This window comes from Tachypleus tridentatus, chromosome 1 (genome assembly GCF_004210375.1).
Source record: "Tachypleus tridentatus isolate NWPU-2018 chromosome 1, ASM421037v1, whole genome shotgun sequence".
NCBI classification, from domain to species: Eukaryota; Metazoa; Arthropoda; class Merostomata; order Xiphosura; family Limulidae; genus Tachypleus; species Tachypleus tridentatus.
The window spans coordinates 70,777,445-70,792,304 of NC_134825.1; the positions used below are offsets into that span (position 1 = coordinate 70,777,445).

Genomic DNA, 14,860 nt, shown 5'->3' on the forward strand with positions numbered 1-14,860 from the left:
TAATTTACTATGAATGGTAAAAAACATGACCAACCAAATGTGCTTAACTATATGATACATAGTTACTTACCATTGTTGGTTATGGTGTCACTGTAAAGAAATTGTGCCTGTGAGTGGCCTAATTGGAAATTTGTTATGAATTAAAATCCATTACTAAATCTGTTAGCTGATCTTTTTCTATTGTAACATATTGAGGAATATATACAAAAGAAGTATGTTTAGAATTATGAGTATGTACTTAATGTAGTATTATTAGTGTCTAGCATCACTGTATTTTGATGTAGATGCACAGTTTTACCAAATACAACTTGGTAATTAGCTTTGGAGTACTCCTGGTAAGGTTATGGCTGTTGGATAACAATCATTTGTAATGATTAGTAACCTTCTATATCATCCAAGTCTAATTATTAATTACTTTTTTATTACTAAATAATAATTGCTAACTAGTCTTTATCCAATATTTTGGATGCTAATCTGTAGCCATCTTTAGGACAGTCCCAAGGAAGACTGTTTCTGTAGTGGTAGAGACCAGGATTCTGTCATGGATCTTTCTAGAGATGGTGATGTCCTGTTCATCCTATGGAGGAGTTCTCAGATGATTGTATTAGCTACTAACCATGATAGTGACTAAATATATTTATGTAAAGCAACAAGATAAATGATCATCTTAAAGGTTGAATGTTTTGATGCCAAATGGAAGTTCATGGCTCATGTTTGATTATGCCTCACAAGATAGAATTACAACCATAACAATTCCAGTGATGATTGTAACCAACAAATTACATGGAAAGTTCCAGACAAGAAAGAATAAGTCTTGTAAATCCATTAATTTCAAGTTATAATGCACCCAACCAATAAGAAAATTTTTATTTTAGTACATTTAGTTAGGGGGAAGTTACTACTTGAAAGTTAGAAATCACATTGTAAAATATAGTATCTGTAGAAAAATATTGTAAATATTAACTATTTGAAAAAACATTTTTGATTATTTTATTTTAGCTTTTGTTAAAGGGAAATTTATAGTCAAATATCTGAGATATATAGGATATTATACAATTATTTTAATATAGATTGGCTTATTGTTTAGAGGAAGTAGTTTGAATGTAAAGCTTAAATTAATTTGTACAATTAAAACATTTATGATGTTTATAGGTTTGCTAAAATACATTTTAAGTTATTAATATTTAATAAAAAAAATGATACTAAAATCTACCATGAATATTGATATTTATTTAAACGATGTTTGTTTAAAAATTATAAATTACATTTTTTAATTATTACAATATAATTTTACCATATAAACCAATTTTTAATTAATAGTTTATACTACATTATAATTTTTAATACTATTTTTTTATTCGATGAATATGAAATTTCATCCCAATAACTTCCAAATTTTATTTTTATTATCTATCAAGAAATTTCTTACAATACCAACAATATAAAATTGAACCCACAACCTGTCACACCCCCAGATGAGTGTTCTAACAAGTGAACTAAATGGTTAAGCCCTAGCAAATTGTGAGAAGAGCACTTTGCTACTTTTTAATGTGACCTACCACATTTTACCCATTTGCAAACAAGGTCTGTTCTTGGACCTTGTTTCAGGATGACCAGTAACTTGGTGGGAAATTTACTTATGGTAATCCAACATTTTTCTGTCTCCCTCTCCCCATCACACTAAACATGCTCACCCTTTCAGCTGTGGGGGTATTATAATTTGACAGTCAATCCCACTATTCATTAGTAAAAGGGTAGCCCAAGAGGTTGCAGTGGAGGATGATGACTAGCTGCCTTCCCTCCAGTCTTACACTACTAAATTAGGGACAGCTAATGCAGATAGTCCTCATGTGGCTTTGCACAAAATTCAAAACAAATCAAACCAATCTGTCTCCCTCAAATAGGATTTGAACCTGGGACCCTTGCTTTACCAACTCATCTCAAAGGTTAACCTACTGGAAATCATTAATATGCATTTTTTTAAGAATTCAAGCTGCCATACACTGAATTAGAGAACCAAAATAAAGTTAAGGTGTACATTTAGGTTATTATTTATGAATTTTATTAATGTCCTGAGTCATGAAAGTTATTATATCATGTGTGATATGTATTATAAACACTAGATTGTTTTAACTTTGACATAAATTCTGAAATAGTTGGTTGTCCTTAATAACATCATCAGTTTATGTGAAAACAGAATAAGAGTTATATTAAGTTACAAACTTCAACATACCATGAATTAAAAAGTTTTTATTAACTAGATGTCTGCCTGATGTATAATAATTGAAAGTTATTTATTTAGTAGATACATCTCTCATAAAAAAAAAAAAAACCTAAACAAATTTTAGGAACTTGCAAATGAAAGTAAAAAAGATTGTTATGTTAATCTCATTATATCTACTAGCAGGGCTTATGAGCCAACTGGGATATGAAAGATATAGTTGTAGTTAAGATATTTATATCATTGGCTTTCAAAAATAATGCTTGTTATGATGTAAGTTACATTAAGTGAAATGTAATAATTATCTATTTAAATCATATAGAAAAGTATTTTAGGGTAAGGGTTAATCACACAATATTTTTAACACTAATTATTTATTTATTATTATTTCATCTGAAATAGCTTTGTTATCATTCAGAAGAACTGGAAAACAAGCAACCATAGTGTCAGAAGAATAAAACTATGGTAGTAATTCTAAGAATTTATGAATGAAAATAAAGAAGAACATGTTATAATACATCAATCACATTTTTGCTCAATGCTATGACTCATCAGGTCAGCTGGAATACAATAGATGTAGAGGTGTAGGTGCTGTTTATATCATCAGATTTCATAATATAAAATTGTGAATTAATTATAATTTAAGTCTACACAAACAGATTTTATGGTAAAGATATGAAGTCTAAGTGGATGCAAGTTTCATAGAAATTAGTAGGAACAACAAGACTGAAAAGTACCTCATTAGCACTATGTTAGTGGTCAAAGGTTTTCTGTAAATTAAAACAAACTAAGAGGAAAAGGGCAAAGAAAAATTTCATTTGAATTAACTGCAACAATGTACAAAACCTTAGGATTTGTACAGCAGTAGGGTTGCATTTCTCAAGAGTATAAATAGTTTCTAGTGTGGGGATTTAGAGATTGGTTGCTATATTTTATTTGAGAATACACCATTATTACTATTTAGATATGATTGGAATGGTTCCTCTTTAATGGAAAAGTGGGAGGGACATGTTTCTTTATATACATTATATTTTGATTCTTAAAAGCAAATTATAGATGTGTAAACTCTTAACATTCAGTTGATTGGGATTCCTTATGCTTTATTTTGCTGTGCCTTCTTAACTTTTTCTTAAATCAGTAATAAGCTTCATGTTTCTAAGAAATTATTTTGTTTCATGTGTCTTATTTCCTTCAAAGTGTGAAATAAACCTTGGAACTTTACTTCTGCATGGGTCCAGGCATATAGAAACAACCAGATATTTTTGTTTTATGAAATTTGGCAATAAGACAAAAGTGTAGGTCAGTTGTTTTTTTTAATAGGATTGTCTAGTACTTGTGAAACATGTTATTAATTTTGAGGTTCAGTCAGCAGTAGCAAATTTCCAAATACTTCTACTGTCACTCTTATTATTGACACTATATATATACACACACACACACACACACACACAAAGTGTCAATAATAAGAGTGACAGTAGAAGTATTTGGAAACTTTATATATAAAGATAAAACACTTGTTAATCAACACAGTTGGAAATTTGTAATGTAGCTATATAATTATTTCACCAATTATGTTTTTGAAGCACAAGGTCAGTTTCAAGGTAATTTCTATTTTTAAACATTAAATATTTGTAGGTGGTATTTAACAAGTAACAGTTATTTTTGTATTAATAAATATTCTAATTTCTTCTTTTAAGAAATAAATCTTTAATACGGACTACAGATTTAAGTTTTAGAAGCTGAAATTACTTTCCATCCACTTTGCTGCTTGTATTATGAAATTTTAAATTTGTTTCCTGGAACTAATTTCCAAGGTATGTTTTGAATACAAGGCTAAACAATAGGTTCTCTAACTTAATTTTTAAAAAAATTTAAAATCCAAGTTTTTCAGTACTTGATGAAGTTAAAAGTGTGAATATTTCAGTGAGTGATACTTGTGGAATCAAGAACATGGTTAATATGATGCTATAATTAAAATATTTTCTTGTAAACATTTCTTCACACTTGCTCTGATGAAAGATACAGAAACAAGTTCAAAGGTTGGAGATTTTATTTTATATACATTTTACAAAACTGTACAATAAATAATGTGAAAACTTCAGTGATGTGAAATCACCTCTTGGCACTAACATGTAGCTGTCTATTAGAGTACTGTTGAAATATTCAAATGTATTATCTTACAAATAATTAAAGTTACTCCATTACACATAAGAGTATACCTTCCTATTATTTTTCATTATACTCAATAATTGATCTCGAATAATAATAATAATACAAAAACCATAACATTTAACTAATTATTTTAATTACTACTTCAAGTAGTAAACACTTACGTTTTTTAGTATGAAGTTTGGGTAAGACAGATACTTTTGAAAGTAATAAGTTGATCATATATTTTCTGCTCAGACAGATTCAATTTTGAGAAGTACAGATTAAATATTAATGCATGGCCAATCCTGGAAGAAACTTAAACACCTTTGGTTTGGTTTGTTTTCCTCATTTTAGTGCAGCAAAACCTTCATCTGAATACTTTGAAAGCTTCCTTGGTTTTTAAGTATAATTTAAACACAGAACTGGCACAAAATATGTTGAGTATAAATGTGTATGTGGCAGGGTAACTGTTCAATCTCATTTTGTCACATGCACAAAAACACAATGAATACACCCCAAAAAAATTAACACAGGTGGCACTGAAATGTGACCTTGAAACTGTATTTCCTTGTCAATATTTTGTTACGTATTACAGTTAAGTACGAGATCAATGTCAGAACTCATTCATTCACTTGTTGATTAAGAGTTATTACACTACTAATTATTGATACTTGGTACAAAAAAAAATATTACGTTATGCATACTATTAAATATATACACTGTGCTGCTTTTTATCACGTCTCACCTGGTCTGCAGTTTTTGTTGGAAATGGATAGAGGGCATACTGAACATTCAATATAACTTACACTAATATGCAATTGCTTTCTGCAGATACACTGTGACCAAAAATTATTTTGTACTTCCATGTAGGAGCTTTTCCTTTGACCATTTAGGTTTCGCATGTCTACGATATCTGGTAAAACTATAGACTGTATAATTCTTCCACCACCTGTAAGTTTAAACTCAAAACTTACTTTGTGCCAGTCCTGTATATAAATAAAGACTTAATTTAAACTACCATATAATTTTATTAACTTACAAATTAAAAAAAAAAGGCAAATAAGATTAAATTTATCAGGAATGTATAATGGTTAAAATTACATAAATAACTGACCTGAAGTTGTTCCCACGACCATGTAGCAAACTATAATAATAATTAAGTAATAGTGACTTTAATTAACTAAGCATTAGATGTTTAACATGGGGCTGATTTGGTAATTAATTACATGTATGTAGGTGATCTAATTATGTCATAATTATTAACATGAGGTATAAAAATTACTAGAGTACACAACAACAGCTTAAAGACACTAATGCAAGTGCCTATTGTGCTGTAGGAATCTAATTCTAGAATATCTTGGGGAATTTCTCATTTAGCCAGTTGATTTCTTTGTGACAGTAGGAAATTACATAAAAGTTCAAAATTCATTGATACTCATAGAAAGAAATGTAGAGACAGACTATGAAATCAGTAATAAACAGGCAAGTGGATTATAGGATTGTAGACACAACAGAACATTATATTAATAACACTATGTAACAAAATTTTTACTTTTTCTTGTTCCTGGGCAGAAAGTGTTATTTCCCAATTGCTTATGCTTAAGGTAAATGAAAAAGACCTATTTTTCTCTTCAAACTTTGCTTTTGTGACCTGGGAGCATATAATGAAAACATGATGGGAAACTTTATTTGGGAGTGATACTTGAAAGTGATTTACAGTCGCAAATCTCGAAAAACTACTCACTTCTAAACATTTTTGTATAACTTTAGTATAAATACACGTAAATCTTGATTCATATGTTCTTTTATTCAGACCTTATATAAATGCAAATTTGCGTGTTTTTGCATGGAAAATAGGTTAATCACTAAATTTAATTGTCCAGGTCACAAAAGCAAAGTTTGAAGGGAATAATGGCTATTTTCTGTACTTTTACAACATAAGCAATTAAGAAATAACACATACTATCCAGTAACAAAATTTGTTACATAGTGTAACTGTTGTCTAGCAATTAACATGCAATTAAGAAATAACACATACTATCCAGTAACAAAATTTGTTACATAGTGTAACTGTTGTACTAACATGTCTCGTATAAAATTGATACAAATATTATTTAAACTAAGTAACAATTCACTTGGTTCTGATGGTGTAAGAAAAGTTTCTTTTGCAGCATATGAAATATAAGTGTTCTCAGTGTAATTTTCTGACTAAAAAGCTATTCCCTTAACAATAAAAAAAAAAAAAAGAGCAGAAAAAATATGCATTCTTATTTGTGATTACAGACAAGAATCTGTAATCTTATGTAAAACTTTGCATAAGAATTGTCCTTTTAGATGTAGGATATCATAAAGACCACGCATTTATTACAAAAAATAGCATAATACCTCAACTAATTTGTCACTTTTTCTGATCAAACTTTCACTGGAATGTTCTAGAATTTCAACTGTTATACTTTTCCAGTGTAGCTACATGACTACCCTGCTTTCATAGAAACCATATTTATCTAGCCTACCTTCTCTTTGTGTTGTACACACATGTTCTTTTCCAGTAATGTTTTTAAAAATTAGAAGCCATTTGAATCATGCATCTAGAATATTTATGATACAGCCAAACACCTTAGCTTACTGTTAAGCTAAACACATTCAATAGGGTTTATATTTCCTAAAGTTATTCTGAATATCTATGTGTACACCTTGCAAGTACGAAAACTTGGAAAACTTTGTATTATGATGCATGATCCTTGGCAAAATGCAGTAAAGTTTAGGATCTCATACTTATAACTTCCCAAGCTGATACAACTCAGTATTACATTGATATTAGCATGTCTATAATTTCACTTTTACTTTAGTTTTTAATGAAACAAACATTGTTATGTACACTGAATACCAATGTCTCCTCTATAGAAAGAACTAATTCCCCTATTCTATGTGTGTGGATAATAATGGAATATCTCATGAATATCTTTCAAACTTAGCATATTTTCACCAGTATCAGTGGAAAAATGTCACCAAAGAGTTAAAATAATATCTATATTCATCTTCCATAAAAGAAAGTCAAATAACTGTAACTTATTTCCTTTTGATGAATCCTTTCAATAAATAAAATTGTTTATGATAAAATCCCCAAAAGATCCATTCTGCAGTGACATGTCTTTGTCATTCACCCAGGTATTACAAATGTTTACACTGCAGTTTTAATATGACAGAGGATGCATTATTTAACCCTTAGGTAAATTTTTAATTTCTTCCAATTATGCATATGTTTCTAATTTGAACTTTTTAATGAAATATTGTTTTATAAATGTTAGAAAATTTAAAATTGTATAGTAAATGATTCCTAATACAAATGTTAAAAACCTCTATAAACCTTATAGACTAGTTGAAACTGGAAAACCAAGTATTCTTTATGGTAAATATTATTGAATACCTTGTTATACGAGATCTTACATAAGAAATAAGCTAGTGACATAATATTTCTTAAAATTAACTATTTCAGCCAAACTGATTGTCTCAACAATTTTACGTATTTACAGTTTAAAATCTTCTAAGTAACACAATGTATGAACATCTTTCAAAAAATTCTCACTTTGTAACAAAAAACTGACATGAAATTATAGGAATAAATTTACTCTGTAAAGTTATACTTATAAGTCAAATACTGTAAGATTCAGAAAATTCTGATTTCTAAGTTCACTTAAAACCATTGTTCTTTTGAAGAAGCTGAACTGGTACACTAAAATATAAAAAAGAAAACATCTTTTAAAACAACTAGTAATCCTCTGGTGGTGAGTATTTGGCATTATGTAACTCAAAAAGCCCACAGTTTACATATTCATACTGCAAGTTAATTTATGTGGAAAATAATTTTTTAAATATTTATGAATATTTAATGTAAAAAATGTTTTTAATTCAAATATTTTCTAAAATTAAAGTTTAAAGGTTATCTGCATCTCTTATTATCTAAATTTTGTTTCAAAATCATTAGAAAATGCAACAAGCATCCTTAATAAAAAATACTGCTGTAAAAAGAAACAATAACTTAGTGTGTTTAATTTCAACAAAAATGAAACCTATAGCAGACTTTGTTTATGATTATGTCCTGCTGCACCTTTTTTTTTTGACTAAGTACTCCTAAGCTGATCCTTATTTACATGAGTATTTCACTCATGTAGTACTAACCATTAGCATTTTTACACATTACACTTTCACATGTCCTTATTCTATGCCAATACATCACAAACATTTATTTTTATACAATAAACATCACAGTCGAAATATATTGTACTTAATGCAAGAAGGCTGCAACTGTAAAAGCAATACAAAACACAAGCACCTCAAACCATGACTGGAAAAGCAAACTTAACTGAATCAAACACAAATGTTTATAGTGTTGAAAGTTTAACTAGTGTCAAAGTACCATTATGGTACTTTATTTTTATTAATTTGCTGAATTTAATTCTATCGTTTTTTAGATTATTTTAAGAGGTAGCTTGCATACTCCTTCCAAGACCTACACATATCCCTGAAGGTTATTGTACCACCTGGTGGGATCCAATGGCCCAGAATATTTCACAAGCTATTTTGTCCTGTACCAAGGATCAAAATTCATATATCACCTCAATTCATACTTTTCTACATGGTTTGTTACATCATGATCAACCTTGCAGCATAAAACAAACAAATATGTACATACCAGTCAAAAGTGACTCCCGAAAAATACTATTCAATGACTGATACTCTACCCTATACATTTAATGAATTTATACAATACAAACTAGGAAGTTGGATGATCTACCAGTTACCACACCAAAAATATGGCTCTTCATGAAGTCACTTAGCCTAGTGTTATCTACTGACACAACAGTTCTGACATTTAGTTTATAAATATGTTCCCTCTTATATTTAGGTTCCTGAGGTAATGGAAGTTAACGTGCAGTAATCCATCCACTGTGGACTAAGTAGTTGATAATCTTTTTCCTCATAGTTTTATCCAGACCTGCTGGATATTTAGGTTTGACAGTGTTTCCTTGCTTCTTTTTTAAGTGGTCCTGAAATATATAAAAGTTTACTGATTGAAACAATCAATATTTTGAGTCCTCCATTTAACAAATAATAATAAAAAAAACTTCTTGCTGGTTTAATGACATCCTGTTTACCAACAAGAAATTAATTTCTACAAATGTAACACTTATTTAAATTACACTGCTAAATGTTTAACTATAACATTTGTGCTACCTAACTTTCAAAACAAACTTTTGTCCAACAATCCTTCTATTGGATTTCCACTTAGTGTTTTTACAATGGAATATCACATGGTATGAAGGATATAAGTGGTATACTAGTATAAAGAAAAAGTAATTAAAAAAATTGTTCATGTTCATAAGTATTCAGAAAATCAACTGGATTATAATTTTTCATTTAAACATTAAGAAGTGTGCTAAATGTGAATTAATAACCATGAGTGTTTACCAAAATTATTTTTTTTCACAGGGTAAAATATTGATATTAGTTAAGCTATAAGGTTTTAAAATTTTCTTAAAAATTCTTTATCACAGGTAGAAGAAAATTTTTATGATTATTGGTCATGTGAACCCCTCTGAACTCTACCGTTTCATCAATGTAAAGTCACATTGATTTTAAATTTGACATGTCTTAACTTGCAGTAGTTTTTACTTAATAAGACGTTTAAACCAATTTGCCATGAAAAAGGTATAAGCTAAATTCTTGGTTAGGTACTTTTGTTTTCATGAATCTGAACTCATTTCTACTTGTGAGGATTTTTAACTTTGTTATATTTTGCTTGAAAAACAAGATCACTGTGGACTTTTACTAGTTGGATGTTGTCAATATTAACTGCCTGTGTTGTTTACTTAAAGTACTGGTAATGCTGAGAAAAGAACTTATTCACTGTAGTAATTAAAGTGATAAATGTACTAGTTTACTGCAGCTTTATTCACTGTAGTAATTAAAGTGATAAATGTACTAGTTTACTGCAGCTTTATTCACTGTAGTAATTAAAGTGATAAATGTACTAGTTTACTGCAGCTTTATTCACTGTAGTAATTAAAGTGATAAATGTACTAGTTTACTGCAGCTTTATTCACTGTAGTAATTAAAGTGATAAATGTACTAGTTTACTGCAGCTTTATTCACTGTAGTAATTAAAGTGATAAATGTACTAGTTTACTGCAGCTTTATTCACTGTAGTAATTAAAGTGATAAATGTACTAGTTTACTGCAGCTATTATGAACTGATTTTGACAAAACTTGATGAAGAAAAAAACGTGTCCTAATTTTGTGTTGAAACATCAAGTTTTCTGCATTGTAAATTACTGCTTTTCACTGAACCAACAGAACTGTAAGTGAGTGATTATTAAATACATTTTTTTAAACAAATTATAATTTTCTAAAGTACAGCTTGAACATTTTTATAGCTAGATGTTAAAGGATTCTCCAACAGTGTTAATGAAAGCTAGACTTTTGCAAGAATTTATGAGTGAAAGAAAAAACAATATGCTATATAAACCCCAATACACCTGCTGTATCCTGTATGGATGAAGAGTTCATCAGACCAGATGAAATACAACAGACATAGTAGTGGTCCAGATGCTATTTTTATTGTTTATACTGCCACCAACTTTCATGAACAACTACAAACAAGATTCTTAGGGTGAGGATTAATAACATATTATTTATTTTTTGTTGTTGTTATTTTATTTGAATTAACTTTAATGTCATTCAGAAGAACTGGTATGTTAGCATTTAGAGATTAGTTAAACCTTCCGAATTAAAAGTTTTCCAGTACTGTCATTTCAAAATGATCCAACTTACAAGCTGAAACCACAAATATATCAGCATTAAACTCTTTTCCTCAATACTTTGCAAACATTTTAGTTTAAATGCTGAAAACTGTACAACTTGTAATCAATAAATAGCTGTACATTTCTGAACAGTGGTAGGTCAATTTATTTTTTTACTTAATTTAAGCAAATAATACATAAGATAAATAAGCTGATATTCTTGCTTAACATAAAACATACTAACACGTTTTATAAAAACTTCAACTAAAATATTTATCAGTAAAATTTTGTGCCTATTAACGTTTTGTTACTCTGATCAAAATTGTTAGGTTTTATAAAAACAAACTTTGTTAGGTTTTATTTTTTTTTATACTGGCTCACAATGTTTTATTAGAAAGTCTATTCTAACTTTAGATCACTATAAATGCAGAAATCCCACTAGATGCAGACAGTTAAGTTTTGTTCTATATGTAGTAGTTGCTCCTCTAATACCTACCTTTAGTAAAACAGCCTTAAAGCTAATATACTGTGCTGGTTTTAGTCCTACTGTGGAGCACAACTGAAATGAAATTCAAGTTTGAAACTATATTTCTGTTTTCATGTTACTTTTCAAACTTAACTATACAAACAAAACCTTTCTAGACCTAAAAAGAAATGAGTCATACATAATGTAATCTACATACTTCATTACAAGTGAAATTAGAACAAGATGTTCTTCACTTACTATCCATGTAGTTTCTATATAAATGAAGTAAACTATTAATATTTGTTTTCTTACATTTACCCTCTACAAAATTTTTGAATAGCAGCTTTAATGGTCAGAATAAAGACTATTGCAGTTTCTAATCCATAAGAAACTACATACTTTGCCTTTGGACATCAAAAACATCTAATTTGAAATAATGTTTCATTCAATATAACATGTGAAACATAAAAATTGATATTTCAATGTGTTATTTTAATATTTACTTTAAATTAAAAAGTTAACTAATATGTGTTACTAAAACATAATTATCAACTGCAGTTTGATACCAAACATATAGATATTCATTCATGAAATAGCAGTTCAATAAAATACTGAATGTAAGTCTACAAATTGGCCTTTGACCTGTGACAACAGGAAGACCCATATCAGTAGGATTAAATAGCCTGACTATGAAAAACATCCAAAGAACCATTTATGAAGTAAATAAAACTGTCAAGAGGACATACAGTACTACTTTACAGTTTGTGTGAGAAATAACAGTTACCCTATTTTTAGTTTAAAGTAATTCTATTAAATAACAATGAAAAAACAGGACATGTCACCTGATATTAAATAAATTATTACTTGATTATGACAATTAAAACATATGCTGTTATCATACAAAAGTAATAGCTAAAATTTACTTACTAATTTTTCTCTGGCAGAAAGAAGCTGATAGTTTGGTAATGTTGAAATGTCAACCTCTTTAATTTCTTCTTTTAAAACTGTTTTTTCTAAAAAAATAAAAAATATTAATTCTATACAATCCATTATTACAACATACATTCACAAGTTAAAACTTCAGATCAATAATAATGCACTTTTACTTTTTTAAATAAACATTTTCACTTTCTGTTTGAATAACATACACTGAATTGCTAGAAGGTAATTAATTTAATTTACAATTCTGTTCACACATGTACAACAATTCTAAAAGACTGATAAACTTTTAAGCTCAGTATGTAACATCAGGAAAATCTAAAACTTCTATCTGATCTCTCCTTTCAACTCATCTACAAAATAAAACAGACAGTGGAAAGCTTACACGCCATTCACTTGTGGTGAATATTGCATTAAAGCAGTTAAAAAAAAAAAACAAATTGATTCATTACTGGAATTTAATTTGGGAAATACTTCGTTTTTTTATTAGAACAAATCCACATTAAACTATCTGCTGTGTCCTTAGACATACTGCTGCTAATTCATACTGCTGCTAATTCATACTGAAAATCTTTTTTTTTTGTTGTTGTTTTTTCATATTCCCAGCCTTAAATAGTTTTAAAACAGTAACTTTTAATGTTGGTGGTGTCAAAAAGGTGACTGGCTGTTTTAATACACTTGGTTCATGATTAAAGTATTGTTTTGTTTTGAAAAGTATTATTTTAAAATAATTTTATTATTGTACCAAGAATGAAAACAGACTGCAAAAAATCAGGTGTTCAGTAGCATAAATTACTAAAGTATGTTTCCAAAAAAATGTTCAACTTTTAATTATACTTTTTGCATGTATGTAATATTGATATATTTTCAATATTAATATCGTAAGTATAAAAAAAATGATATTGGTTCACTTTTCTATTTACGTCAGTCTTACTATAAATATATATATTGCTTGCTTCAGCTATATTTATATTTCTAATATGCTTGGACTTATTTATAACTGTATCCCTTCTTTTAGCTGCAATTTATTAATTGCTTTAATATCTAGACTAAAGCTCCTCTCTTCCTATCAGAACATACACAAAAACAGTGATGAAAGAATTAAACAAACTATATGTTTATTAACATAACACCCCCAACAGACACAACATACCCAACCAGTAAAAACATTATCTACTGAAACCAGTGATGTCGAGACAACCCACTTGTGGAGAAAAATATATGTAAAAACGGCTCGTTTGGGTCAGTTACCTCTTCCTTTCTTTGTGAACCTGACGATGACCGAAGAAGGTCAAAACGTTGTTCGCTCCTCTACATATATATTTTTATCTATTGAAACAACAAGTATTGCATACAATGACCTGGTAGAGTTCTAATCCAACTATTCCACACATTCTCTCTAAACTACCACATGTGAAGTATCACAAAAATAAAAGTAATTATATCACCAACTCATGTCTATGGTGACTACTTTATCTGATGATACAAGCTGCAATGAACAAATAGTTACCTTGTTTATCTTGCCCACTTTCTCCATCTTTTTCTCTATCAAGACAGAAAAAATGAAATACAATAGTTAAAACTGAAAAAAATAGTCAACAATATAAATGAAAAGACATGAAAACGAAACCCTGCATTATGACACTTGATAACTGTCACACCTGTTAACTTTTTAAATAGGAAAAGTTTCATCAATAAACATAAAAGGAAAGTTAGTAAAACTGAAAAGCATTGGGTGCATTTTAATTAGCAATCATATATTTATAAACATGAAATACTAGAACTACAATGTCACCAAATCTTATGTACTGTGTGAACTCCTGATGAATGCTGGTGTTTATATTTAATCTGAGAAAATATCAACAGCCATATTTTATTTTATTTTGATGCATTTTGAAAATTCAGTTTATAATTTAAACAGTACAATTATTGTAAAATTTTCAAACTCAGAAAATATTGTTGCCCAAATTTTATATTAAACAAATTATTACAAATAAGAACTTAAACAAAATCAACTTTATTAATCTTTGTGAAACTCTTTCAACCTCTTAATTTTTTGAACAATAATACTAGAGCATAATTTGGTATGCAATCATTTAATTAATGTCACTTCAATAACATCTAAGTATTCATAGTATGCTACCTTTACTATCAATATCAATTCCTATAAAATCGTTGCATACTAAATTCTGCCAAGCTTGTTCCATGTTACAATATGAGAACTGTCCAAGGAATATCACAATACCCAAATATCACAAGATGAAAGAAGCATTATTGAAATTA

The 14,860-nt window shown here is 28.7% G+C and overlaps 1 protein-coding gene across 2 annotated transcripts in view; it reads right to left on the reverse strand.

Annotated features, from left to right (window-relative positions):
- Positions 1–4,253: 4,253 nt before the first annotated feature.
- LOC143251799 (transcriptional adapter 2-beta-like) overlaps positions 4,254–14,860 on the reverse strand; it is a 55,275-nt gene continuing 44,668 nt past the window's right edge. For both annotated transcript variants that reach the window (XM_076503044.1, XM_076503051.1), the window contains 4 exons: positions 14,088–14,122; positions 12,566–12,651; positions 11,669–11,731; positions 4,254–9,420 (listed from right to left, as the gene is read on the reverse strand). In XM_076503044.1, the coding sequence (XP_076359159.1) occupies positions 9,298–9,420; positions 11,669–11,731; positions 12,566–12,651; positions 14,088–14,122 (307 nt within the window). In that variant the 3' untranslated portion in view covers positions 4,254–9,297. The remainder of the gene's footprint in view (positions 9,421–11,668; positions 11,732–12,565; positions 12,652–14,087; positions 14,123–14,860) is intronic.